This window comes from Medicago sativa, chromosome 2 (assembly GCF_051527215.1).
Source record: "Medicago sativa cultivar Bolivia chromosome 2, Bolivia_mono, whole genome shotgun sequence".
NCBI lineage: Eukaryota > Viridiplantae > Streptophyta > Magnoliopsida > Fabales > Fabaceae > Medicago > Medicago sativa.
The window spans coordinates 71,834,366-71,861,960 of NC_140750.1; the positions used below are offsets into that span (position 1 = coordinate 71,834,366).

The 27,595-nt window shown below is 33.4% G+C and overlaps 4 protein-coding genes across 9 annotated transcripts; 1 reads left to right on the forward strand and 3 right to left on the reverse strand.

Annotated features, from left to right (window-relative positions):
- Positions 1-390: 390 nt before the first annotated feature.
- On the reverse strand, positions 391-5,813 carry PEX22 (peroxin 22). Its single transcript, XM_085746315.1, has 8 exons — positions 5,493-5,813; positions 4,311-4,547; positions 4,120-4,167; positions 3,076-3,132; positions 2,886-2,987; positions 2,043-2,108; positions 1,001-1,102; positions 391-880 (listed from the first exon to the last, which is right to left on the reverse strand). Exons 1-8 carry the CDS (start codon positions 5,601-5,603, stop codon positions 776-778), a joined length of 828 nt encoding a protein of 275 aa, XP_085602441.1. The 5' UTR covers positions 5,604-5,813; the 3' UTR covers positions 391-775.
- Positions 5,814-7,285: 1,472 nt separating this feature from the next.
- On the reverse strand, positions 7,286-8,672 carry CYCP2;1 (cyclin p2;1). The gene is made up of 2 exons (XM_085746320.1): positions 8,211-8,672; positions 7,286-7,776 (listed from the first exon to the last, which is right to left on the reverse strand). Exons 1-2 carry the CDS (start codon positions 8,630-8,632, stop codon positions 7,497-7,499), a joined length of 702 nt encoding a protein of 233 aa, XP_085602446.1. The 5' UTR covers positions 8,633-8,672; the 3' UTR covers positions 7,286-7,496.
- A 498-nt stretch (positions 8,673-9,170) lies between these two features.
- On the reverse strand, positions 9,171-17,772 carry LOC146950387 (uncharacterized). 3 transcript variants are annotated; one of them, XM_085746319.1, is made up of 15 exons: positions 17,653-17,772; positions 17,388-17,525; positions 17,208-17,284; positions 16,927-17,060; positions 16,324-16,362; positions 16,100-16,192; positions 15,832-15,948; positions 14,128-14,223; positions 13,826-13,939; positions 13,167-13,220; positions 12,785-12,832; positions 12,298-12,448; positions 10,889-11,054; positions 10,286-10,355; positions 9,171-9,679 (listed from the first exon to the last, which is right to left on the reverse strand). In XM_085746319.1, exons 3-15 carry the CDS (start codon positions 17,215-17,217, stop codon positions 9,422-9,424), a joined length of 1,350 nt encoding a protein of 449 aa, XP_085602445.1. In that variant the 5' UTR covers positions 17,218-17,284; positions 17,388-17,525; positions 17,653-17,772; the 3' UTR covers positions 9,171-9,421. The 3 variants fall into 3 exon arrangements, with proteins under 3 accessions (XP_085602445.1, XP_085602442.1, XP_085602443.1); XM_085746316.1 differs by lacking the exon at positions 17,208-17,284; XM_085746317.1 differs by lacking the exons at positions 13,167-13,220; positions 17,208-17,284.
- A 3,031-nt stretch (positions 17,773-20,803) lies between these two features.
- LOC146950388 (putative zinc finger protein CONSTANS-LIKE 11) lies at positions 20,804-26,441 on the forward strand. Of its 4 annotated transcripts, XM_085746300.1 has the most exons (8): positions 20,804-20,919; positions 21,035-21,076; positions 21,548-21,632; positions 21,998-22,299; positions 23,037-23,270; positions 23,496-23,842; positions 24,672-24,846; positions 25,907-26,441. In XM_085746300.1, exons 1-7 carry the CDS (start codon positions 20,860-20,862, stop codon positions 24,793-24,795), a joined length of 1,194 nt encoding a protein of 397 aa, XP_085602426.1. In that variant the 5' UTR covers positions 20,804-20,859; the 3' UTR covers positions 24,796-24,846; positions 25,907-26,441. The 4 variants fall into 4 exon arrangements, with proteins under 4 accessions (XP_085602426.1, XP_085602424.1, XP_085602425.1 ...); XM_085746298.1 differs by lacking the exon at positions 20,804-20,919 and having other exon boundaries at positions 21,009-21,076; positions 21,548-22,299; XM_085746299.1 differs by lacking the exon at positions 20,804-20,919 and having other exon boundaries at positions 21,011-21,076; positions 21,548-22,299; positions 23,037-23,264.
- Positions 26,442-27,595: the final 1,154 nt, after the last annotated feature.

Sequence of the window (27,595 nt, forward strand, 5' to 3'; positions counted from 1 at the left end):
CCTATTCCATCCCAAATTTTAATCATGTGCTGCCCCCTAATGCACTTCTACAACTAAACTTCATAACTATTTAAACATCAACAACTTAAATTGCACTGTTTCAACAAACCACCAATTAATTGTATAGCTGTTTGTCTGTATATACATGTATTATATACAGCTCAGATGGTAAAAAAATTGTAGGGATATTGTCAAACCAACAATATCCTTCTTTAAACTTGTGTAAATTTCGCCGCGAGTCTCTTTGAAACCAAAAAAATACTTATAATTATGTCCAACTCAGCAACTTTATAGGTCACCAGAGAGATGAAGAGTTGTAAGTGAATCAAGTATGCCAACATTTCGAAATTGTGAAGTTTAAGCATCAAAAAAATTTTACATTAACAAGTATTGGTTGAAGGATGGTCATTAATATTGTCCACGATGACATATTATCATGTTTGTAAAAGGATAGAATACAAACATCTAACATAAATTGCTACCTTGTCAGTTCAAAATGTCTGAATCTAATTCACAATTTTCAAACAAAAGGTAAACAAGAAGAAAACAATATAACTTCTTTCTCAAAGCATCATACACGTGCACAGAAGCAGGTCTTTCACCAACCTAGTGTGAGAACCCATCAAAGCTTGAAGAAAATCTAACCTAGTTTTCTCATCTGTCTCTAGAAAAGCTGGGAAAAAATGTATGGTGAAAGGTTGAATCCAAGATTCTGACACAAACCAAACTAGTAGACACTTATGAATAACATGTGATTAGTAGTGTTTTTTGGTTCTCATGTGGATCCAAAGAAAAGTTCCAAAGATGGAGCACTGAACACATTAGCGGCAGTTCGTTCTGTTTTATAAGGCGCTATGTGGAGCTGATACTTGATAAACCTCTGCAACATGATTTGTTGTTAATCATTAGAAAGAAACAATGATATGGTTATTAATAATTTAATACTATTCAAAGCATGAATTTGACTAGCTGATTGAAGTCAAGATATATAGTAACATACAGCTAACTGGGTGACAATTTCGGGATTTGTGTCGATATGCCAATCTGGTTCTAATTGACGAACAAATGACGAGCGTCCATTCTCAGTGCTGCTGAAGAGAACCTGCATATAGGTATGGGATATCAAAATAGAGGACAAAAAGGTTGTTTCAAAACATAAGTATGCAGCAATCGGTTTATTGAGCTCATTGACATTTACAGCATTCATTAGATACACAAGACAAACATTTGCTACAGATCACAATTTTGTCGGAGTATTTGTTGCCATCTAAATTTGTAACATCTCAAATGACAAGATATAACTCTTGCAGGCATCAGAATTTTAGGTTCCAAGGATGTCTTGAAAAGAGCATATACAGCCAGCAAATGGCAACAAACATATATCATTATGAATTCAATAATTATGCACTGCCAGTATAAAAAAAGTAGTGCACAGGATTCCAATCATATTTTACCATGGTGTCGTGTTATAATATTGGTTCATAAAATACCTTCACAAATATATAGATTCTAGATTCTAGATAGGCATATATGATTGAATGTTTTTGTAAAACCTTTTACATTGTCCTTGCATGGTAATTAAATTCTATAATGATTATTATTTGTGACTCCCCTCCCTAGTCATGATGACGGTTTATTTTCTAGACTATTTCACATTGAATTTGTCTTCAGTTTTCTCAACATCAGTCATAATTCTTCTACAAAAACAATAATTAGATAAGAGTAAAGGTTCTCTCTAAAGGTAATCTTTAAAATGGCAAAAGATGTTTCTCAGGACATCTCTGATCAAGATGTCTATCCGTGCAAATGTTCACAGTCAAAGATAATGTTTAAAATTGTTAAATAAAAATGATATTGATATTCTCATGTTGTCAATCAACATGTGTAAACTACAGCACACAAAAGGATGACTACATAAAAAAGAAATATATTTTTTTATATGCAAACTTGACAAACGTAAAGTGCAACACTGCCCAGCAAGAAGGTGGTTAACTTCTATAAAGAAAAAAACACAATGTTTGAGGAGTGTTCACATGACATACCTTGTCCTTAACCAAACCACCTGAAGTGAATACCCCTGCTTCTTCTAACGCTACAAGAACTTTTTTCTGCAGAAATAATCCATACATAAAGATAGAATGTAATCAGTTTAACAATATTGTATGCTACAACAGAGTAGCAAGAGGAATACTAGGCCTGAGATCAAATTTAGTTCGAAATCTGAGACTAACTGCTTTAAGAAATCTCTCTACTAGCTTAAATAGCAGTTGCGTGATATTAATAACTTAACAGTATGTGTGTTCCAAACTAGGAAAAGATCATAAAATAATAAAGAAATTTCATATATCTAATGTCGCAACTAGCTTATATTTCTCCCTAAAAAAAAAGAGGAATGATATTTGTACAACCAATTTTAAACAACTTTTGTGACAGTCTTTTTTCGTCTCTTCTTATTGGACAATAACAATATATATATATATATATATATATATATATATATATATATATAGAGAGAGAGAGAGAGAGAGAGAGAGAGAGAGAGAGAAAAGAGATAGAATAAAAGTACAACGAGAGTATGAGAGAGAAAGAGTTGTCACAAAAGTTGTTTAAAAATGGTTGTTCAAATATCATTTCTACAAAAAAAAAAAAAAAAAAAACTAGCTTAAATTTCATATTCTGAATCTTAGGGTAAGATATTTTTGGCTTCAAGTAACTGCCATATCCCAGTTCATTTTTACAGAATCATTCGGTCATAAAAAAATATTCGTAACATTGAAAAATGGTAAATTTGCAGCATATAACATGAAGCATTGTGCATCATTTCCATCAAGTTCATTACATAAGACATGATGAGTGATTAATATATGGTGATAAGTGACACACACCTCGCTTTCGTCATCCAGAACCCGGTCCATGAGATATAAATCACAGAATTTAGTTATTTCCAACAATACTTCTAGCACAGAGGATCTCACAGTTGCTTTGTTCTGCAAAGAACAGAATGAAGAGCATTGTTATCACTCTGTTTTGATGTCATAAAATAAAACAAAAGTATACGAAAGGACAATTTCACACCTGAAGCTCCTCTGGACTACTTTCCTCAAGGATCACTCCAAGAAGACGACAGGTTACCTACATACAACTTATTGGTCATAATAGCTGGGAAACATAGGTCAAACAAACGTTTAACAACTAACAACACAAACTTGTAAATAAATGTTCCTCATGTCATCAAGTATTCCCATCCAGTTTATACGCAACTATATCGCACAAAGACATGCATATAACAATCTTATTTAGATGTATCAAGAGAAAAAGAATAGTATCAGTGCCACTTATTAAGATAGACAATAAAAAAATGGGTCTTGTTAACCAGTGCCCCCGGGGCACTTGTTAAGGAATCCAAAAGTAGAAAAATTGTCTTGGAAATATAAACTGATACTTTTGACTAACTAATTATTACACAACTTTTTAATAAAATCTTACCTCTTTTAGCTGCTTAACCAATGCCCCGGGGGCACTGGTTAACATTCTCCTAAAAAAATATAACAAATTAAAGCACTATCCTTTAACCTAAAGAGAAACATAAACATAGCTTGTATTTTAAAGCTGGTTTTACTTACAACCTTCGCTTTTAAATAAATAACTTACAAAGCATTAATTTGATGAATACTTATTTTAAGTTCCCCTAAAGTAATGAGATTCTTATTGATGTCTGTAAAATATGTAAACTTCGTGTAAATTCTGTCTATTGTGTGTCTATAATGAGATCACACACTTCGTATTTATAATGGTTTTACAATAAATTCATTGAATGCTTAATTAGTAAGCACTAGCCTAGGAAGTTGTATACTCTAGGAGTAATAACAATCAATTGACATATGTCACACAATTCTAATCTATAAAGCTATAAACAGGTAATTTGCCATGACATGTTAATTTAACCTTAAGTAGATTAAAAATTTAAACTCTAAGACAATGGTGGTCTCCCAAATCGACATTTCTTATGATCGCAGGAGATGGTAATTTCTAGAAGGCTATAATAAATAACCATAAAACTAAGTCTGGAACACACACCACTACTACATAAAGAGTGCATGAGAGAATATGTTTGATTACCTTTCTTCCTTCACTCAACTTCTGCCTCACTATCTGCCCCAAGGTTGGCTGAAAAAATTCAGAAAAAAGCAAACTTAGAATACCAAAGCTATAAAAAAATACAGCGGATATTAATCCACAAACATTCATGCATTGGCTGAATTCTGAATCATTAAGCAAAGGAAAGTGGGAAACAAAATAAAACATCATACCTTGACTGGCTGAAAGAACTCATCTACAACATTTTGTGCCCGTAATTCATCTGAAGGTAAAGAAGCATCAGAAGGAACAACCGACGCATTTGAATTTGTGCTAGCTCCAGGATTACTAGATGCACCACCTTGCCTTTTCCGTTGCCTCCCTTGTGTAGGATTAGGAGATCTCAACAACCTCCAAGTGAAAACAATCGCAACAGCAAGACCAGCTACCGCCCCAATAGTGCGAATATCCTAATAACAAGTACAATATCATGAGCTTTGGAATATTTACACGAGTTTAATTTTGATACACTATTTGTGTCAAAAGTTTTATATTGTCGACAACAACAACAACCAAGAGAGCCTTATCCCACTAAGTGGGATTAGCTACATGGATCAAGCTACACCATCATGTTCTATTATCATATACCATATTTCGATCCAACTCATTAATCTCTAGATCTGTCCTAATATTTTCTCTTATAGTTTTTCAGGTCTTCCTCTACCACTAGTGATCTGACTACCTTCCATCTAATCTACTCTCCTTAATACATAATCTACAAGTCTTCTCTCTGCAATATATGCCCAAACCACCTAAGCATGGTCTCCACCATCTTTTCTCCCATTGGTGCTACCCCAACTCTCTCTTTAATGTTGTTGTTTCTAATCATATATGTAATTTTATAAGTAGTAATGATTGAAGACAAATGTTTTAACAATTTAACAAGCATTATTGATTGATAGTGTAAAAGTCCTTATTTACACATGCTCCAAAAAAAAGACCAAAACATTACATTGATCATTTATACTATCCAACTTAAACCATACCTTATTTAAATACATAGTAGGTCACAATTTTTCCCCAATTTGACAAAAACCATGACACATAAAAGCTCATTTTTCCTAGTTTCTACCCACACCCAACATTAAAAGCAAAAAAAACCCATTTAAAGTTTCTAACAAAAAAACAAACTTTCACTCTTTAGGTTGTTAATTATCCAACCCTGGTTCCTAATCATTCAATCAACAATAAAGGGTCACCAAAAATCCATCAAAAATATCAAAATTTCATACAAAATAGTTAAAATAGAACCAATCATATATCACAAAAAATAACAATAACAAGATTTTTATATCATATATCAGATCCAATAGAATGATGAAAAAAGGTAGAGAGAGAGAGAGAGAGAGGAATACGAGAGAGAAGAGATGACCGATCTTGAAAGTAACAAAAGCACCAAAGCGTTTGATGAGGTGAAAGAGGTCTTGTTTGGAGGCATCATCGTTGTCACCACCAGACACGGCCATGTTTCACCACCGTAAGGCCTCACCGGAATTTGAACAAAGAAAACAATTGAATGAATTAACGTTGTTGTTCAAAGACAAAAAAGAAAAATGATGTTTTGTATTGTTTGTGACTCCGTTGGTTTGCCGTCAACAACTGCGCCTATGAGCTGTCGTCAGAGGTTCTTTCCAAGTTTCTCTTCCAATTTTACCAATATCCTATTATTTTATCTTATCTTATGAGTATGTCATGTCCTAGGTTAAAAGATAAAAAACAAAAGTATATGTTTTTAGCTTTAAAATTATTATTTTTTCCATTTATTTCTTCATCAAAAAATATAAAAATAAATGACTTTCTTTTTTGTGATTAAAAAGTTTGGGTGTGTTGGTGTCAAAAAGAAAGTTTAAATGAATTGAGTCTAGATGTCCATCATGATCAAGTAAGTTTCGAGTCAAAAAAAAAACATTTATATAAATATTTGCATACCATTTATTAAAAAGGTTCTTGCATAGACAACAAGAGTTAAACTCGTTCATTGTTTGATATAAGTTTCAACTCGTTACCAACTAAACCAATTTTTACCGACAAATAAATAACATCGATCTAGTGTTTTGTTATATTATAGTCATTCTCCTTTTTTTTTTTTTTACTCTTATCCATTTTATAAAAACAAAGTATATTTTTTTTAATAAATACATGGACAAGTTTATTAAAAATAATTGTTTTTTACCTTGTTATCAGTACAAAATTTTGACTGCTTGTTTAAGGAGCACAAGTCCTTTAAGCAAGAAATTCATATTTTAAGTAAATTCATATTTGAATGTGTGGGTTGGCTCGAGTGATAAAGGATCTCGACATTTGTCTTGCATTTGAAGAAAATTGAGTTGTAAGGAAAGAACTCGCCTATGAAAAATTTATATATTCTTTTCTTCTTTTTTAATAAAAAAAAGTTTAGATTAGTTGAATCTTGAGGGATCACCAGAGTCAGAACAAGCCTCGAGGTTTAAAGGAGATTTACATACCATTCATCACATATTTACATACCATTCATCACAAAGGTCATCACGCGCAACTGCGAGAGTTGAACCCATGTTCTTGCATAACATGCATTCAACTCCATACCAACTAAACCAACCTTCATTGGCTAAATTCATATATTCTTCATATATGCGGGTGCATTAAATTGACATCAACGAACAAGGTTCCAAATCTCATATAGAACAACAGTAAAATAATCATTAGTGTTATAATAATATTTTTTTCGTTCTTCTATTTTTCCTCTTTAGCAAAATTGGGTGTGTCAAATTATGTATTTAATTAAAAAATATATACATTGTAAATTAAATTGGCAATCAATTATAATGTTAGATGATTAGAAACTTTTTTTTAAAAAAAAAATTAGAAACATTAGACTTTTATTATAATTTTTTTGGAAGTCACATACATAATTGGTTCTGATGTATTAGTAGGGCTGCAAAATTAATTTTTTTTTTTTTGTTACAAAAGGGTGGGAGAGGTGCAATACAAGGGGGTCATTATATCTTTCATTTTATTATTTTGACAAGATCATGTGATAAAAAAATTTTAAAATGACCAAAATAGAAAAGTGAGAATGAGAGAAAAAGTAGACGTGCATCACTTTAAGTTTGTATAACTTTTACCATTTAATTAACTATATTATATGATGACTCCAAGAATAACAAGCTTTAGGAAAAATAAAATGTAAAGAGAACAATGAATATAATTGTATTTTGTTACAACTAAAGCCAAATTTGACAAAGTTCGTATCAATCATATTCATATAAATAAGAAAATGGCCAATGAACAATCCAATAATTGCTTAGCCATGAAGAAAAAGAGAAGGACTAAACAGGCCAAGGGACCCCAAAATTGACAACAGAAAGAAAGAAAAGTGCTTATGTCAGTCCATAATCCACAATTGGAGGTGGGGAAGAGCTTTGCTGATCTTCAACTGATATTTCAGTCTCAAAAGATTTTGGTGACAATGTCCTTTCAATCTTCAAGCCAGTTCCATTTACAAGCATCACCTTTTCTAAGTGCAAACAGTAACTCTCAAAAACTCGAGGGCTTACCATAACTTTAAAATCTAACAGAAAGAGCAACTCTAATTCCAGCTTGTTCAATTCAGCATTGCTAACCCCTCCTACTCGAGCATATACCGCGTTGTTATAATGTCTACAGCTCAGAAAACCAAAGAACATGATGCACATAATCAGAACAAAGACAATATAACAGTAAGCTAAAAGAGAAGTAAAACTAACCATACTTAAAAGGCCTTGATAAATAGCTTAATTAAGCACTTTTAGCCAAGTTTTTATGTATAAACTATTTCAATAACAAAAGATAAAATAAAGTTGAACTGTTTTCATATAAACTATAAATTGTTTTTTAAGCTATCATGGAGAAGTTGTGATAATAAGCACAAAACAACTTATGGACATATCACAAGCTGTTTTCACAAGCTCTCTCAAAGAGTCTCATGAGTGTTTATGCTAATAGACAAACCCGGATAAGCTAATCCAAATAGGCCTTTAAATCAACTTCAGTTCCTTTAATAGTGCAATAAAACATTAAGCTTTAGGAGAAGTAAAATGGGGTTAGGGACTCACTCATCATCTAGCATCTTGGAAGCAACCATGACACTGGTAACTAGCAACCTGTGCACATTCAAGGACAAGACTAGAGAATCAGGGTGCTTGTGAGTCAGCATGTCTATATACACATAGCCAACCACAAAACATGATGGGCTACAATTAGTGTACTTGTATATCCTCTCCAAGTACTTAGGTATGCTTATTCCTGGTGCTCTTACGCCGTGAAACAAATTCAAGCTCTTCCCTAATCTTACTGTGCCATTATTCAGCTTATCCAGTTCCTGGTTCAGCTCATCTACTAGTTTTTCATTGCGAGCCACCAGCTTCTCTAAGGTGGAAGACAGGATCCACAGCACTCTTGGCAAGTTTAGCTCGGCAGGCCCTGTTACCGGCTGATTCTGCCGGCTATGGTTGCTGTACTCACTTGCTGTTAACATTTAGGCCATCTTGGTGGTTTCAGTTTCACCCTGGGGAGTTGAACTTGCAGATGCTCATATTTGCTATTTGAATGGTTAAGGAGCTAATTCCATCTCTGCATGTTATCTGGTTTAGGTGTGTGGCTCTGTCAGTAGCAAAGATTTTTCTTATTTGCAAATCACAAGCCACTAATATTATTTAAAGGGGGTCCCACATCTTTGTGATTTGTCTTAGAAAAACCAAGCCATTACTGAGAATATACAGTTGGCAACAGCAACTTGGCTTGGTTGATTCGTGCGCAAAACAAAATAAGAGGTATCTTCCTGCCTTGCAAATACAAGGCCCCTATGAAGGACCATATAACGATAGCTACAAGTCAAAAAAAAGCAAGGGCAAAATCAATGTTTTGTTAGTTTTTGACCGGTTGGTTGGTTGGTGAAGGATGTGCCATGCAGCCACTGTTTCAACCAATGAAATTATAGATGTTACTATAACTAAGGTTTGTAGCAGATTAATTACAGATTCTTCTTCATAATTAACATCTGAGGACTGGGATACTGGGGATGCAACTTGGTCATTCATAAACAATGTTATGAACCCTGAAGGATTACAACAAGGGTTACATGATATTATAATACAATTGCTATTACGGAATGGAACAAAATACCGCTGAAAAGCACTGTAATAATTGAACAAGCTGTTTAGTTTGTAAAAAAAGAATGACATTTTTATATGCAAAGGGAAGCAAAACAGAATGAAGCTCCCCTATCGTCAAAATATTTGAAACATGCATCATATTGTTCTCCAGCCTATACATTGTAATTCATGGAATGAAGTAAATTCTCTTCCTCATTTGACTTTTCACTCGTCGAGAGCTGCATGTGTGATTTGTTATTCATCTTGTTCCACTCATTTTCAACACGGAAAAAGATCCACTGGAAGCGGCGGAAAATCTCCAAAGCAGCAATTGTGAACACCGTGAGGTAATTGTGGCGAAGATGGGCAGAAAGCTTGTATGTCCATGTGCAACGCAAAACCAAATTGCTTCCAATCACCCAAATGTAAACCTGCAATTCCATATATATCAAAACTACTTCAGAACAATGATGAAACAATCTGTTTTGTTGTTTCAGTTCTCTACTGTTCGTCTTTTTTCTTTTACCACGTGAATTTCAAACATTCAACAAACCAGATAGAAAATGAGAACCGCGTAAATAAGATTTTACGCATGTAAGGAGTTACAAGTTGCTAATTTAACCATTGATTACACTAAGGCATCATAGACTTGATCAACATTTATCAAATTTTGAAGGAAATGCAAAGACTGAATACAAATCCTATATTCACAGATGACTCGATGAGTCATTCATCGCGTAATAAAGAATCCATGGCCTGTCTATATTTTTTAAAATTGGAAACTAAATAAACATGGCCCCCACACACCCCAGAAAAGATTAAAAAGCATTAAAATTGGAAACTAAATAAACATGGCCCCCACACACCCCAGAAAAGATTAAAAAGCATGAAGTCCCTACTTTTGAAACTGTACAAGACAAGCTCATTAACAAAGTTAAAGTGAGAAGTCTTACGAAATGGTTACCTTGAAATCAAAACAAATGACAAATTATAAAGGAAAAGGAGCTAGTGAATTCTAGCCATACAACTATACTTACCCATCTCCTTCCATATAGCAAATATGAGAACAGATGTGGTTTGCTGAACTTGAATATTCGAGTGAAGCCACTGCCAAAAGAGAAAGGAATATTTATATCACACTAGGTCACATCAGTGGTGAAAAAGTTATCATTCAAGTTGTGGGATTTTAGATAAAAGAGAGAGAGAAAATATTAAAAACCTTAAATATTATTGATAATCACTTGATACTAACTGGATAGTAGCTTAATAGTTAATACAAAAGACTAAATACATATTCCTATTTATAGGAATACACAGACTCAATCACAAATCAAGAAAAAATCATAATATAAAATATAATCCTAAGAGATACTACAAGATACTCTAAAATTATAAACTAATCCTAGGAAATAACTAAAGATACTCAAGTATAATATAAATTATAAAAGATATTTTATACTATTCTAACAATGAAGTACCAGCTGGAGACTCAATATTGGGAATGAAAGCAGCTTCTTCCATTTTTAGAAGTGTTTGGCTAAGATATAAAATTGATCCTGACATTAGAATCTACATTTTAGAAAGCTTAGCTTAGTTTGAAATACCATAAAAGGTGTATGTAGGACAAACATTCCTCATACCTTAGGTCCCAATCTCGAGTCACATCCCAGTAGAAAGAGTACGATGAGTTAACAACACTTGACAGAAGCCAAAGAGGTCTATAGAAGTTTGTCCACCGTTCAGGGAAAACATGATATTTGAGAGCAGAAAGAAAAATCACTGGCACTGCAGTTGAGTATTTTAATGCTGAAACCATGACCAAAAGAACTTGTTAGAAATATAATATAAAAATCATTCAGATGTCTTTCCCTGACAACTTCAGCTTTTAGGATAAGTTCATTACATAACATATCCTTTCTGACCAAATGGTCAATTCCTTGTTGTTCCATTCTTCTAATAAAAAAAGTTGAGTTGAAACTTAATGAAGATGGACTTATGCATGGGCCATGCATCAAGTTCAAAAAGGTCTAATAGGCGGGGGCATACTAGAAATATAATATAACCCTGTTCTTGTGTTTTCAGAAAACAGCTCAAGTTTTTTGGATGGTTCATGACAACAAAGAACATCATTTTTAAAAACATGAAAAATTCATTATTAATAATTATAGCATTCGGGCGCTCTTCATTGCAGCCTCCAGCACCTTCGTTGTGTTGGGTATGAGGGACAGATTTAGTCTCAAATCGCCTAGAGATATCCATTATAGTGTTTATATATAAGGATTGGGAAATCCTCACCTTAGAACTAAAACTAATGTTGTGGGATATAGTTTGTCCACCCAAAATTTTAAAATGATATTAAAGTCTATGAAAGATAAGCTGATGGGTTGCCTCTATATATTCTTCATGCTTCTGATCCATTAGGCCTACAGTGGCGGGGGGAGGGGGGTGTAAAATCTGTCTTAATTGCAGTCCAACTCTAGCTGTCTTCATTGCATCCTCTAGCGCCTTCACTGTTAGCTAGGTGTGAGGCGTGGGTTTAGTTTGGTCCCACGTTGCCTAGAGATATGACTTTTGTTGGTGCTTATAAGGTTTGGGCAGTCCTCACCCATAAATTTGTTACTTGTTAGCGGAGTTGAACTAAGCTCAACCTGTGTGCAAAAGATGACTCCAACAAAGACTAAAATAAATGTCCTAAGTTCGCCTGACAAATTTTATTTCAAACTGCAACAGAAGCTCTCAAAGTGGAGTCCCAAACAATTGGAAGCAACACAAGCAAACTAGAGGAAAACATCCCTTAAATGGTGTGGTGTGGTGTGGTATTTATTTGACTACAAACATAATTTCACAATAAAAGCCAAACAGAAAAGGAAAAGAAAACGTCCATATTAAACTATGCATAACATCAATTTCGTGAAAAATGGCTTCGACTGTTGTAGTAATGTATAACATCAATTTCATAAACTTGCAAAATTTAGATGATGAGTGATACAACACAAGTTCTACAAGGAAACAGAAAAGGGCATTAATTAGAGCAACAAAGAGATCTTACCATTCAGAAGACTAGTTTTCTCTCCAGTATCTTTGTACTGCCGGAGACATTGGTTGAAGCGGAAAAGGTAAGGCAAAACAAGAACTAATGGAATTACAACAGAGTGACTGCCACAAACAGAATCAGCTTCCAACCAAGCAATTGTTGCAACCTACAAAAAAAATAAAAAATGCATCCTCTCATGAGACAAATGATTAATTGAGCATCAACTTTAGGGAAATCTATGTATACAGGTTCAAAAGTCTAATCATTAGTAAAAGTTATATAAGAACGGAGAACGGTAAGCACAATCAAAATTGTAGTTGAATTACAAATCTCAATATTATAGAATCACTGAGCTGATTTAGCTCTAGAAAACAATTTGCATGGGATCAAGGGAATTTGTTCCATAATCTCAATTCAATAAAAAAGAAATTTATTATATATTCAAGTTGACCAAATTCATGGAATGATCAGAATAGGAGACATGGATTTATAAGAACCAAACCTGTTGGTGGACCATTCTACATACTGAACGCTCCAAATCAGAAAAGACCTGCATAAAATTGTAATGACAATCAAAATAAAATTGATATGCATTAGTAAGAAACTTAGGAACTAAAATTTGGATTAGATCAACAAATTATGCCAATTCTAAACTCTCAGGTTGTGTCATGTGTGCGCGCCAGAGTTGGACCTTTGTATTAGTAACAAAGGTATATACATGCAAAAGTATATACCAATAGACAGGCAAAAGTATACCTTTAGATCTAGAAATAATAAACTAATACTTAGGCTCAAAACCTAGTTAATAAAATCATTAATGAAGGTTAACATGGGAGAGAAAACAGATTTTTCAAGAGAAATATAATATTGGAAGGAAAACATACCTTTACCATTGAAGTTAAAATATCAGCCAAGAAAAAATCGGCGAATGATATTGCCTATTTTAATAAAAATAGAAAAATGTCAAATCATATGCAAGCTTAATTCTCCAACAAGATACCAAAAGCGTAAGTTGGTGAGGGATAGAGAAAAACAAGGGTAAGATTTAGGCTCAGATATCAAGTCCTAAGAATCTGAATAAATAAAGAAAAACAATAATTCACATCTAAGTTTTAACACTGCAAACCCACTTGGGTTGTCTGGTGGTATTGGCTTGGGACCCGAGAGTATGCTCCTCCTCAAGGTCTCAGGTTTGATTCTCCCCGGTGCCAATTTGGGTGGGCTAATTTAGCTTCTTCAAAAAAAAAAAAAAAAGTTTTAACACTGCCATAATTATGGGCGTCTTCAAAGAAAACTCATAGAAAGGTTCAACCTTCTACGTGTTTTACTTGTGCATGTATATTTCTGTTATTATTATGAAGCTGAACACAGAGAAAACACAAGTAAATATGATACATGAATCAAGCATTCTATTTTCATACTTATATATTTTCCTTTCATGCATAGCATAAATATAACTCAGACGTTAACAACTGACCACTATTTCAAGAGAAGCACATCAAGAACTATAGAACACAATACATCCAAATAAAAGAAAACTTGCCTGTAATGGGAAAACTATTCGCCAGAGTGTCCTTAAGAAGAAATATCTAGATGAAAAATAGAAGATATCAAAGGGGAATATTAAAACCATCACAATAGCAGCATACAAGAGCACCTGCAGAAGGTTACATACAAAATTCAACATCTTCCAATAATAAGATATATAAAAGGAAGCACAAAATAAAATTAAATATTCATCAATCATATATAAAACAATGAATAAATGACAATACTACAATATTAAATTGATAAAAGTGATAACCAAGCAAACAAATGTAATCAGTGTGGATGCATCTATTACACTGGTTGTGATGCAGCATATGCGACTTCTCCATGAGAATAAAGATAAATGTATGCTGTCATACTGGTTGGAACAATGATTGTCATCCACATGGCACACTGCAATAATCAACACGGAAAAATTTTAGGGGGAAAAATAGCAATCAATCACTTGAGATGAATTATTACTTATTAGAAAATGGAGAACAAAGTATAAAAAGAGAAAAAGAATTAGAGAAATGAATGGCGGAGAACTGAGAAGAAAGCCATGAAATTTGCCAATTTAGCGACATAATAATAGGGAAGTGGGTTCTTAGCACAGTGGTTGGATTTTTTATCCAGGAAAGTGGGTTCTTGGCACAGCGGTAGGATTTGTTATTGTATGCCTGCCTATTGACTAGAATATCATAGAAATCAGCCTATGGAAAACGTAAGGGCTGCAAATAATATAACCATAACAATTTGACCCTTCACTGGACTCTATTATGATGGGAGCTTTATAGCATCACGCAAGAAAGCACAAAGATTTATAAACAGTAGTCGTGTCGTGTTGGGGCACTTTTAATTGTACTTTTTCTCCAATTTTTTTGAACTTTCATACCACTACATATAAAAATACCACAACAGTTAGATAAATGATAGAATTTTAATATATTTAAAATGTCATAACCTAATCTGTAAAATATTTGTTCTCTCATCCAAAGCCTAAATGGAGTAAATGGAGCCTTTGCTAAATGGAGGATACCTAGACTCCCAATTTTGAGGGTTGAATTACATCCATGTTATATCCTATAATTTTTAAATCTATCCTCTCCCATGTCCATGTCATATCGTATATCATTAGTGCCTTCTAGGCATCAGGCTATCGTTCAGCAATATCGTAACAGTAAATTGAAACCAAAGCACCCAACAACAACCACTCCTTATCCCACTATGTGGGGTCGGCTAGATGAATCAAGAGACACCATAATTTTCTATCAAATACCATATTTCTATCCAACTCATTTATCTCTAGATCTTTCTTAATAGTTTTTCTTGGTCTTCCTCTACCTCCAGTGATCCAACTCCCCTCCATCTGATCTACTCTCCTAACTAAAAAATCCATAAGTCTTCTCTCTACATGCCCAAACCACCTAAGCCTAGTTTCAACCATCTTTTTTACTATAGGAACTACCCCAACACTCTCTCTAATGTTGTCATTTCTAATCAAAGCAAAGCACCCAAATTTAAAACAGAGCACACAAAACTAACAAAAAGTTTAGTGTAATAAACGCAAGATTACTTATACCACATTTAGTACATAGACTGATCCTTCCATTCCAACAGAACACCCTCCAGAGCATGTTACTTGGTTTATATTAAAACAAATGGTATGTTTCTTATGTTCTACACCTTGACCTTTTAAGGAAACCCTATTCTCTCCTAGATGCACAGGAATGTCCATTCCTTGCAAACAGCAATAAATCCATGATTGTTTTGTTCTTTATTAGTCTTAACTAGTTTTAATTAAAATTCCACTCAATGCATATTTGATGTACTAAGCATAAAAACAGACTGAATAAAAAGAAAGTAAAAGTTTATTGTTGAGAAAACCAAATATTGGAACAAAAATGGATGCTAACTTCAAATTTCTAGGCGATGCCACTCCCTTTTTAATTTCCCTAATGGTCCTAAAGAAATCGATTTCATGCGCAAAATATGACATGAGTTAAAGTGATGAGTTGATACCTTCCATATTTCTCCGTGAGTCAGATGATTTTGATCAAGATCAAATATTTTTGCATAATTAACTCCACCCTGAGCAAAAACCCATAAGTTGATTCCCCAAAGCCAAACCATCAAAGCCTGAAACATAAAAATGAGATGAAACACAATACAATGAAGAATGCAAAGATATAAAAGTATATCTTTAACAACATCCTTCAATCCATACACAGAGATATATCCATGTGTGCACACCCACATAGAAACTGAAATAGTGGGAAGAAAAACTAACCGCGAGAAGAAGAGGATTAAAATACAAAAATGCTTCATATAGAAATAATTCCCGCTTGTCTGCACTCATTCTCATTACAGAATCCCATCCAATCTGCAATTTTCCGTTATGGCATATAAGATTGAAGTACCATCGTGAAATCCTTAAGATATTAACTCAAACTCAATTTCAAACCACATTATAGGGAATGATGAGAAATGTAGTAGAGGGAAAACAGTACTGACCTTGCAACAGATGAATCCCCAAATAAGAAACAACAGTACCTAGACATTCACTTCAATTAATTCTTGAAAATTTATTATAAAATAAAATACAATAGAAGGAAAGAGAGCAGTTTGAAGAACACAATAGACCTAAAGTCATATTGCATCTCATAATTACAATAACATGTCCAAGTCTAAAGATGATATAACTGAATGACTGTCTGTTCTCAGATAAGATATTGTCAACCAACGCTAGATTTTTCTATCCAATGCAATCAAATATTAAGCAGCTCCCGGTGTTGTTTATGGCAGATGGTGGAATATGGCATAAGGCCAAAAATCCTCCATATAAACACGCCAATTTGGCTTATGACACAACAATGACAGGCATCTCTTCACAAAACACGTATGGAGGTTTTCAAAAAATACGCCACGCCACTCTGCCATGGAAGTGCCTTGGCTGCCATTTAACAACAGTGACAACTTACAAAGGAAAAAGACACATTCCATCTCACCATACAGACAACTTTGGCATTCACTCAATCAAAAGCATCAAACATATTATAGTGATAGAAGAGAATTTACAAAGTTCAAAAAACTTTTTAAAACAACAAAAAAAAAAACCTTGAATCTCCACAACAAAACAGGCGAGGGCATCATTCCAGAACCATTCATTGGCGTTGCTCCACCCCTCGAATCATTTCCCTCAACAGAATGCAATAAACTTTCATCAGCACCATTTTCCTCCTCAAATTCATCTACAAACAGAAAAAACCAATAAACTCTATTAATTAAACACCAAAAACTAGTATAATTATATATGATTTAAATCTCTGCAATTGTATCGTTTTTTGCTTTTAGTCACGGTAAGTTTTTTTGAATTCAAAAACTATTGTTTCTAGTACCTGACGTCATACGCGGCCCAATAAAAGCATGCCACGTGGCCCAATAAGTTGACGTCAGGGACTAAAAACAACAGTTTCTGCAAATCCAAACACAAAAACTAAAAAGAGACTAAAACTAAAGAAGAACACTATATTTGCGGAGACTAAAAGCATATTTAAACTTAAATAATTTGAAAGTACCAAGATCATAAACAACAGGTCTACTCCCAGATTTGCGTAAGTGAGGACTATTAGCAGGAACAGCAAACATGAATAACACAATCAACTGTATCTATCGATTTTACTTTTTCTTCTTCTTCCAATTCTTCTTCTAACAATCTTCAACATGCAAATTTTCAACAAATTAACTAATTAACAAAACTATATAGTTAATAAATCGTTATTGAAAATTGATGATAAATGATAATTGAAAATGTGGATCGAGAAAAGTGGGAGAAAGATAAACCTAATGGAATTGAATTGAATCGATTAGCGTAGCGATGAGTGTGGATCTGTGCGGAAAAGGATTGAGTAGAACGCACACATGAAATGAAGATCAAAGTATCAAATGCGTTGAAAAGAGGACAGCCTTTACGCAATGCAGTATGGACTTTACTTGTAAGAATGATACCGGTCTTAAATTAGATGTTTTATTTGAGTTTTGCACAATTATTAAAGAAATTATTAATAATTTTTTTTTTAAGAAATTATTAATAGTGTTAATTTTAATGATAAAATATGTATAAATTTAGATGTTTTAATGATATCAAACTTAATTAAACATGAAGATCATAATGATTGTTATGTGTGTTGTTTTTTAACAAGTTTTTTTTAGTGTTAAGAACATGATATTATAAATGCATTGATGCAAAAGGCATCCAAATAAACATGATCAACAACATTAGAATGTGTTAAAAAAAACTTATTAAGAGAACTTCAAAATGTGGCTAGAAACATCCCAGGACGCATTAAATTGAAGAATTTTTTTTTGAGAGACTAAAACAAAAATTTTGTATATTTAAAGAGACCAAAAACATCTTTAATTATATACTTTCAGGTTTTATGTTTTCTATGTGCGATACGCAGGATCACACGCAGGGTGCGTGTACGAGGGATTTCTTTCATTCTTACACTTTCAGCAAGCGCGAGGTGCTTTAGTTCATGTGCAGGGCGCACTGACCAAGAACGGTTTTCTTAATTTCTTCACTCTTTATGTACTTTTCATCTTTGACATGAGCTTGGGATTCGAAGCAGAATTCTCCCAAGTTGTGAGGACTTTCAAATTTTCTTTGCGCTTGGTTTGCCTGCTTATGTAACTTCACAATGTTGTTTTCTGATCGGATCAACCCAATGGCTTATACCAAAAAGACCAAAATACCATATAGAGTTATTTGGTTATGGAATTAAAAGACACATTATGACTTGATGTAAAACATTATAGACTTCTCCCAAAAACAAGAGTAACTCACTCTGAATCCTCTAGAAAATCGTAAAATAGACTATAAATGACTCGATAAATTTATTAAAAAATTTATAGAATGCTAAAGATGGGATTTGGCATAATTTTTTAATACAATATGGACTTTACTTGTTGTAAGTATAGGTTTGTCTTAATCTATTGATAAAATGTATTTGTGTCCATAAATTCAGAGATCTAATTACAAATATTTCAAATTTAAAAGTTTAGGGACACTATTTGTTTTGTTTGGATTTAGTTATGGCGATGATTATCCACGGACACATAGTAGTCAATAGCCATCAACCAGTTTGCTTGCTATGTTAGAGAATTATAAAAGAAAATAAGAAATAAATTTTTTATTATAAGAATTTTGATAACAAATGTCTCTAAAACACTCTTTAAAGATTTTAAATTTAAAATTCATTCATTCAAAAAGTTATATTACAATTTTCAATGCATTGAGTATACTGATTTTCATAAAACATACTATTTAAGGTCATTAAAGAGTACATTGGGACACTCGTTAACATTTTTCGTAAAAATCTAAATATTTTAAAGAGAAATTCTAACAAGTTAGAGCACTTAATAAGAAGTTTAAAGTGAAAATTTTATCTTGGAATTTGTGTATTTAACACATTAAAACATCAACAAAAAAATATCTATATGAAAGACATCCTTAACAAGTGTCATACACATTTGTTAGCAAGACCCATATTTGACTTCTTAACGTGTGCCTTTAGAGACAAGTTAGCGAAAATCCGTGCTTCCTCAATATTTACGTGGGTATCTGCTATACATGTATTTAACGAATTTTGAGATATCCACGCGTATTTGTTGATTTTCCCTTTAAAAAAATGTATGGGTTAATTTTTTAAAAAATTGCACGTATACAGAATTTAATAATTATGTAGGTGAATATAAGGATACATGTATTTAACGAATTGTGAGATATCCACATCTTTTTAAAAAATTGCAATTATGTTAAAAAAATATTATTATTTTAATAATTATGTATAATTCTTCTTCCTATTTTGATACCCACGTAAAATTATTAACACGTTACACTTTCTCCTTAACAACATAGGAGGGCAGGGTGGTCTAGACTGTTCGATGGAGCAGTAAAATACAGTATTGATGCGGTAATTTTTAAGGAGCAAGGGTGTTATGGGATCAACATGTGTTTTAGAGGGGATCGAGGAGAGTACATTGAGGCGTAGACAACTTGGTTTAATGGCCTCCCACAACCCAACGAGGCAAAAGGAAACGGTTTAAAAGAAGCGATAATATAGCTTGGTAATTTGAGGTTTCCTTCGGTGTCTATCAAACTTGATTGTAAGCAAGTGATTGACGACATATCTAACAATCTCAGCACTAATTTCATGTTCGACGCTATTTTGAATGGTTGCAAAACTTCACTTCTAAATCATCAAAACTTTAAAATAAGTTTCATTAGAAGACAAGCAAATAATGTTATCCACTTGTTAGCCAAAGCATCATTATCTTATGTCTAGTTCTCAAGTTCATGATGATTATATGCCATCATGTATCACGCCTGCTACTATTAATGAATTGAGTTTGTTTCTGTAAAAAAAATTATTAATCAATTTCACAACAAAAATATTGCGGGTTGTATAAATGTGATGGTACAATGAAACTCAAGTAAATGAGAGATAAGCTGCTAAAATGAGTTACTGGAATTTAAAGATGCTCTAATATGATATTTTGATAATTTATTAGCGAATACGAAAATCCGCTGCACGTGTATATCATTATACCGTCTCTATATCGATTAAATAATAAGTAGGTAAAATATTTATTTATTTTACCCATAAATATCCGTTAAGTTATCCATCTCTTACTCGTTTTCAACATGTGTATGCCACATAAGGTGGTTCACCTATAAGAGCTCGTTTTATTATTATCGTTTTTAAAGGAGTTGTACTGTCATAGTGATAATTTTTCTTATTTTTTTAAAGGAGTTATAGTAATAATATTTTTGTTGAGTAATTTACACTGTCCTATAAAAACTCCTGAAATATATGCATACAATGAATGACCATAGTTTTTCACCACAAACGTTGCCACGTTAGAGGACAACTCAACAAATCAAACTTAGGAAAACCATGAATTAATAACCACCACCAATTTGTACCCAAAAAAATAAATAAGAAAACCATCATCAATCTTAATGCAACTGCTATATTTCTATACGTCATGTGTATAGTTATAGCTTTCATGTCACACTCAACCTACCTTGCTTGTTGCTACTATATGGTATAATTTGTTGACTTATTCTCCACCACCTTCATTTTTTTTTTTGTTGCTTTCATTCTTATTCTAATTAATGGAATTTGTGTTTCTTTATCTTGGGTGATTTTTGTTGTAACAGCAACGTTTCTTGGGGGTAGCGGGATTCCACATTCTCGGTTTGGTAAGTGTTAATCTCATTTTCTTTTTCTTCTTCAAATCTTATTTCTTGGATATACTTGGCAATTACACTTCTGATTGAAGATGTGTCCGGTGTCCGACACAAACACAGAGGATTACATTGAATTATGTCATTTTCTCAAAATTTTATCAAAATCAATGTGTCAGTGTCCGTGCTTCATATCATCTACTAGCAGTGTAAAAGATCATTACAAATATGTGATTTTAGTCATATAAACCTTAGTCATACAAATGATGTTTTTTGGTTGTGTGACTGTGTGAAAAGTTTCAGTGCATCAAAATTAATCTTTTTAAACATATGATAAGGCCTCATCAAAATTGAATCATTGGTACTATAACAACGTTTTATGATTAGATCATGGTGTAAGTGCATAGTGGTTAAACTCATTCTGTTTACTCTTATTTTTGTAATGATGCTTTGATTTCTTTGGTTGTTTTACTTGAAATGGCAAAGGATAAGGAGCAAAGCAGTTCAGATTACAGAAGCTGTGTTCCGTCCAATCCGATCCAATCCATTCCATTTCATTTCATTCCATCAGGTAGCTGTGTTAAGAGTTTTGTTTAGTAATAGTATGAATAATATCAGTGATATTTATAATAGGAGCATTTATGGAAGCTCTATGTGAGTTTTGTGGGGTTGCAAGAGCTGTGGTTTACTGCAAGCCTGATTCCGCTCGTCTTTGCTTGCATTGTGATGGGATTGTCCACTCTGCAAATTCTCTGTCTCGCAGGCATCCCCGCTCGCTCCTCTGCGATAAGTGTAATTTCGACTCAGCAATCGTCCGCTGCGTCGATCATAAATTGTCTCTCTGTCAAGTTTGTGATTGGAATACAAATGACTGTTTTGTATTGGGACATAAACATGTGCTACTCACTTTCTACACTGGTTGTCCCTCTTTGGCAGACTTATCTAAGATTTGGCCACATTTGGTTGATGCAAATTCATCAAATGCTGCTTGGGAATCACCTAGTACTAGTGCTTTGCCTAAAACTGAAATCAGTGACCGCCGCAATCAACATTTGGAGCAGAAACCCGAAAAGAATGGCTTCGTTGGTTTGGCGAATGACAAGTTGGGCGAAGGAGATCCATGTGTCAAATATGAACCTTGGATTGAAAATTCTCCTATTATTCCATCAAATTCAAACTGCACACAATACTTCAAAGATCAAGCATTTTTATTTAATCAAGACTCAAACCAACCGAAGGTTTTGATTTCGTTCTAATCTTTTTTATTTTAGTTGGTGACATATCTGCATACTTTTTTAAGTTTTTTTTAGGTCTAGACCCTCGTTACTATCCGAGCTGGGTGGACGCACATAAGGCGGCAAAACTTTTCCAGTGTGCCTATGATTTCCATTCACAAGACTCGAACATGAGACTGCGTAACGAGAGCCATGCTCATTGCCTCTTCGACCCACATAAGTTTTAAATTTAAGATAGCACACCAATGATTGGCATATAATTAGTCTGTTTTATTATTCCTTCATTTCAAAATATATATCATTCCATGTACTTGCAAACATATTCATAATATTATCACCACACTAATACTCTCACTCATTTACCAATATGGTGTGACAAAGTTGGCAGCTAACTGAGTTCCTTAAGCATGCGGTCATGAATTCGATTCCTGACCGATGTGTATGGAAGAGCACCTGTTGTGAGAGGTCAGCCCCTTTAATTGATCTCCAATTCGAAGAATTAGTCTCTAAGCTCATTCACTCATTCAATTTAGTAAAACTAAAGATAACTAGAGACATGAATACAGTTAAAAATGCATGTGTTTTATGTGCTTTAGTTTAGTCGAGTTAAAGATTGATGAATGATCTGAGCTACGTGTAATTGTTGATAAGTGATTAATATGATTAGTTTAGTAGTAATATGGTAACTGTTGTGCTGAACCAAAATTGACACCAAATATTTTTCTTCTTTAACTAATTAGCTTCAAGGATGCCATGATGTTAAGGATCTAACAATTCATGAGGGGGCCGGTCTATGTGAAGGTTTCAATGTGGATGATGTTCAATTAAACTTTGAAAGTGCCGACGAAATAATATTTGACTGCTCTCAAACTGCCACAAAATACAACCACGGAGATGGAGGAATAGAATGTCTATTAATGGATAAAAACATTCCAGTCACAAAATGTAGCAGTCACATTGAGACTGCGGTAGAGGTTACCGGTTATAAAATATTTTTTTAGGATTTAATTTTTATACACTGTCAATGTTAAGAGTTATACGCTGTTAGCAAATCACAACCAATCATATGCGTGACTTTAGAAGTAGTTATGATTGATTGACAGTGTAAAATATCTTTACACTGACAGTGTATATGAATTAAGTCTTTCTATTTTTTTTTATCATTCTCCTCTCTCTAAATCTTTTTTTATCATTATTAGGCTTCTTCATCAGTTCAACAAGATTGTATGATTTTTCCATCATCAGGGGCTGGTGGATCAACAAATTTGATGCAGGGCATCAACAATGGTGCAAATTGTGCACTTATGACTCCTAGTTGCAACAGAAGCATGCCTCTAGGGTTTCCTCAGAGTCAAACTCATTCAGGCATATCAATTCAATTACCTAACATAAATGGTGAAAGCAGTGTTACCGAACTTCTAGATTGTGCGTTACCTCCAGTGTTTCATCCTGGTGAATCGCATTGGGAATCAAATTTGGAGGGTGCTTGTCCTCAAGCAAGGGATAAAGCCAAAATGAGATACCAAGAGAAAAAGAAAACTCGAACGTAAGTACTTTTAATTGTGTATATACGTATGAAATGATATTTTGATACAAAATTTGGCAACAAATTTCGACAACAATTTGGATGGTTAATGCAGTTCAATTATGTGATTAATTATGTTCAGTGTATGGTTAATGAACATGACAATGTATCACAACTCATTAACCATCTACTAAACATAATTAGCCACAACTTTGAACGTCATTAACCATGATGATTTTCAGATTTTCAAATACATATGATATCCACTAATCATTTAAATTGTGTTCAAATATACATCCTCCGGTCACTATTATAAGCAAAAATCAACATTTTAGGTTCATTCATTAAATGATGTATGTAGTCAATAATAAAGACTACATACATTATTTAATGAATGAATTTAGAATGCTGAGTTTTGCTTATAATAGTGACCGGAGGGTGTACATGATATTCATTGATCATAATTTAAATAACACAACTCTATACATATATACTATGGTAAAATGGAACGGAGACAATTTTATTATAAAAAATGTATACAATTTTCAAGACTAATATGCCTGTTTAAGTCGACATTCATGGACAATCACAGGCTGAAGTCATTAGAAGTGTCTACAAATCTACAACTATTTTGTTATTTTCTTTGTTTCTTCCTGCATTATATATAACTGTGTATTGAAGTTTATTCTCTATTTTATATTACTATTGTAGAACATAAATAAGTGAATTAGAGTGCTAACACTTATTTGGACTGTGTTAACTATCATATGATTCTAAAGTTAACAACTCATCGAGCGTTAACTATCATATGATTCTTAAATTTATAAGTTGACTTGGTACAACAAATCAGGTTTGGTAAGCAAATAAGATATGCGTCTCGCAAAGCAAGGGCTGATACAAGAAAACGCGTGAAAGGTAGATTTGTTAAAGCAGGTGAAGCATATGACTATGATCCTCTTTTGAGCGACCACTAAACGTTATCTGCAATCACAAAATTTTCCTTGCAGGATATGAGATTCTGATTGGTAAGCTTAGGTAGTCCCTTTGTGAATACATTGTTCTGTTGTCCATTTCTTAATGAAAGAAATAATTCGTACAAAATTATGAAAAATGGATCAAATTTTATTGCAGCTAGATAATTATTCAAAACTTGACTACTTGGGTGGTTGGTACAGACATGTTAAAGCATTCAATAGGTTAGTATTTAGAAATTTAGATGAAAACCAAGATATAGAAAAGGTTTTGCATTTGGAAATCGCATAATAACAGATTGCTGGTCTACAAAGATGTTTCAAAATAAGAGATTGCCAGTCCCAAATATTAGCAGAAAATAAGACATACTTGATGGTCTAAAGTATAAGTAAAATCTTAACATATTTGACCTTACTCAGTGCTATTATTCTCAAATAACCTTCAATAAAACAAGTTTCCATCTATGAAGCACGGACACGGACACGGATACGGGACACGACACGGACACTGACACGCCGACACAGCTAATAATTTGAAAAAATCACATAATTCAGTGTAATTACAAGTGTCGGTGTCGTGTCGGTGTCGGACACGACACGTGTCCGACACTGGGACACGCCTAATCCGAGGAGTGTCCGTGCTTCATAGGTTTCCATACAAAATTAACTGAAAAGAAAGGGTATGGTTTTGGATAGGTCATTATTTTTTTTATTACATCAAGAAAATTAAACAAATCAAACGCGGTTAACCACTATTCCTAATTTATGCGTAGTTTGTTATAAGTGAGACGAGTAATGAACACATTGAAATTGCATAACAGTCGATATCATTTCAGAACAAACTATGGAGGGTAAGATAAATACCACTTTATATATCAGATTATCTTTAAAAAAACTATAGAAAGAGTTGAATTGAATACACTTTTCTCTAGACTACCACCATAGCTATACTTGTTGACATTAATATCTAGGTGATGCTAAAAAAATCGAGTGACCAAATTCTGATTTGTTTGCATTTGCTTCCGCTTTTCTAACAAATAAGATAAAAGTTTGTTTCAATGCATTGAAGATAGCACACATTTTCCATTCTGAATTTCCACTATATTATTTGCAGACCTACATACTCTTTCTAGCTTGCAGAGGGGAGTCGATGGTGATCCGCCCTAAACTTTAACAGGTTAGAATGTATGAATCTCTGAGCTTGTGTGTCTCAAATAAACACAGGCTAATAAGGAAAAAAAAGGAGAGCTGGTGTTTGAAAAGCAAACCTCATTTTGTCATTCCTAAGAAGTGATAAACCTTAGTCCTTCACAAACACTACCTTCTCCATCTCAAGATATTGTCCAAGAATAGCAAACCTTATTCCGGATTAGTTAGCATTGTCAACCGTGGATTGCGATACATGTTCTTGACTTGCTGGAAGCCACTGTCCACCTGCAGCAACTGTATGCATCTTTGACAACCTTTATACTTCCTCAATTATTTCATATACTGTTAGATTACACCATTTTTTCTGATTATTCATAATTGTATAAACATTGATTCATTACACCATTTTTTTCTGATTATTCATAATTGTATAAACATTGATTATTCATAATCTTTGCTTGATTGTTTCAAGTAAGAAACTTTACCTTTACTGTTCCAAATTGTTTGCCATTAAATTAAAGTAAACTGATCAAATTGTGGTCCACTGTATAGACTATTTGCACCAAAAACATGTGACATCCATGACGCACGAACACAAACACAGACATTGGACACAACACAGACACTGACACATAGACACTGATAATAATTTCAGAAAACAGACACTGACACATAGACACTGATAATAATTTCAGAAAATGCCACAATTTGTAATCATATGTGTCGGTGTCATGTCAGTGTCAGACACCAACACATGTTCGACACCAAACATGGCTAATCCGAGGAGTATCCGTGCATCATAGGTGACATGTGACTTTTATCTTCAAATATCAAAACAAACAGAAAAATATTCATTAGGTTGGTGGCACAATTGATAAAATATTGTAAACCCTAAGCTCTTTGTGACAAGGAATCAAATCTAATGGATTTGAGTTAAGAAAACATGTTTGTTGATAAGGACTAGGTGCAGTTAACTTTGCTTGGCAGACATATATGGTGTAGTTAGTAGATGCAACTAGCCTTAGTTAATAGACATATATGGTGTAGTTAGCAACCAGAGATAGACACAAATAGTTGATACAATTATTAGTTAAATACAAGTTCATTTCATTTTAAGTTTAGTTACTTTCATTTATTTATGTTATCCAATTCATGTTGTATGAATCTGAAGTGTAGCTGATTAGGACTAGACATATGCACTACTTAGCAAACAGGTGCAGTTAGTAGATGTAACTAGCTTTAGTTACCAAGCAAACTTAATTAGCAGGTGTAGGCACAAACTATTGATACAAATGCTATTCAATAATGAATTACTTTCACAAGGTTAGTCACTTTAAATTATTTCTCTTATCTAATGTTTGTTGCATGAGTTTAAAGTGTATAAATACATAGCTTTTTATGGCAGGGGATGGAACTTAATGATTTGAGTTGAGAAAAAATGTGTTGGTTGATAAGGACTAGAGACACTGACGCAATTAGCATATCAACTAGTTTACCTAGCAAACATACAAACACAATCAGAAAATGCAGCTGTCTTTAGTTAAAAGAAAGATGAAATGCAGTCAATGGATGAAGATGAACACAAATATTGATATTGTTACTATAATTATGTGTTAATTTCGGTTGACATTTGTTACTTTATAATATTTCGGGT

Excerpts from the sequence above, each read along its gene's own strand:
- LOC146950387 (XM_085746316.1), bottom strand. The coding sequence starts at position 17,457 with ATGTTTGCTGTTCCTGCTAATAGTCCTCACTTACGCAAATCTGGGAGT. Across the intron at positions 14,224-15,831 it reads CTCACGGAGAAATATGGAAG|TGTGCCATGTGGATGACAAT; the intron begins GTATCAACTCAT and ends TGATTATTGCAG. Across the intron at positions 12,449-12,784 it reads GTAGAATGGTCCACCAACAG|GTTGCAACAATTGCTTGGTT; the intron begins GTTTGGTTCTTA and ends TTTTTTTTGTAG.
- LOC146950388 (XM_085746298.1), top strand. The coding sequence starts at position 21,703 with ATGGAAGCTCTATGTGAGTTTTGTGGGGTTGCAAGAGCTGTGGTTTAC. Across the intron at positions 22,300-23,036 it reads AAGACTCAAACCAACCGAAG|CTTCAAGGATGCCATGATGT; the intron begins GTTTTGATTTCG and ends TTAACTAATTAG. Across the intron at positions 23,843-24,671 it reads GAGAAAAAGAAAACTCGAAC|GTTTGGTAAGCAAATAAGAT; the intron begins GTAAGTACTTTT and ends ACAACAAATCAG.
- PEX22 (XM_085746315.1), bottom strand. The coding sequence starts at position 5,603 with ATGGCCGTGTCTGGTGGTGACAACGATGATGCCTCCAAACAAGACCTC. Across the intron at positions 2,109-2,885 it reads TTCTGGATGACGAAAGCGAG|AAAAAAGTTCTTGTAGCGTT; the intron begins GTGTGTGTCACT and ends TTATTTCTGCAG. Across the intron at positions 881-1,000 it reads AAATTGTCACCCAGTTAGCT|AGGTTTATCAAGTATCAGCT; the intron begins GTATGTTACTAT and ends ATCATGTTGCAG.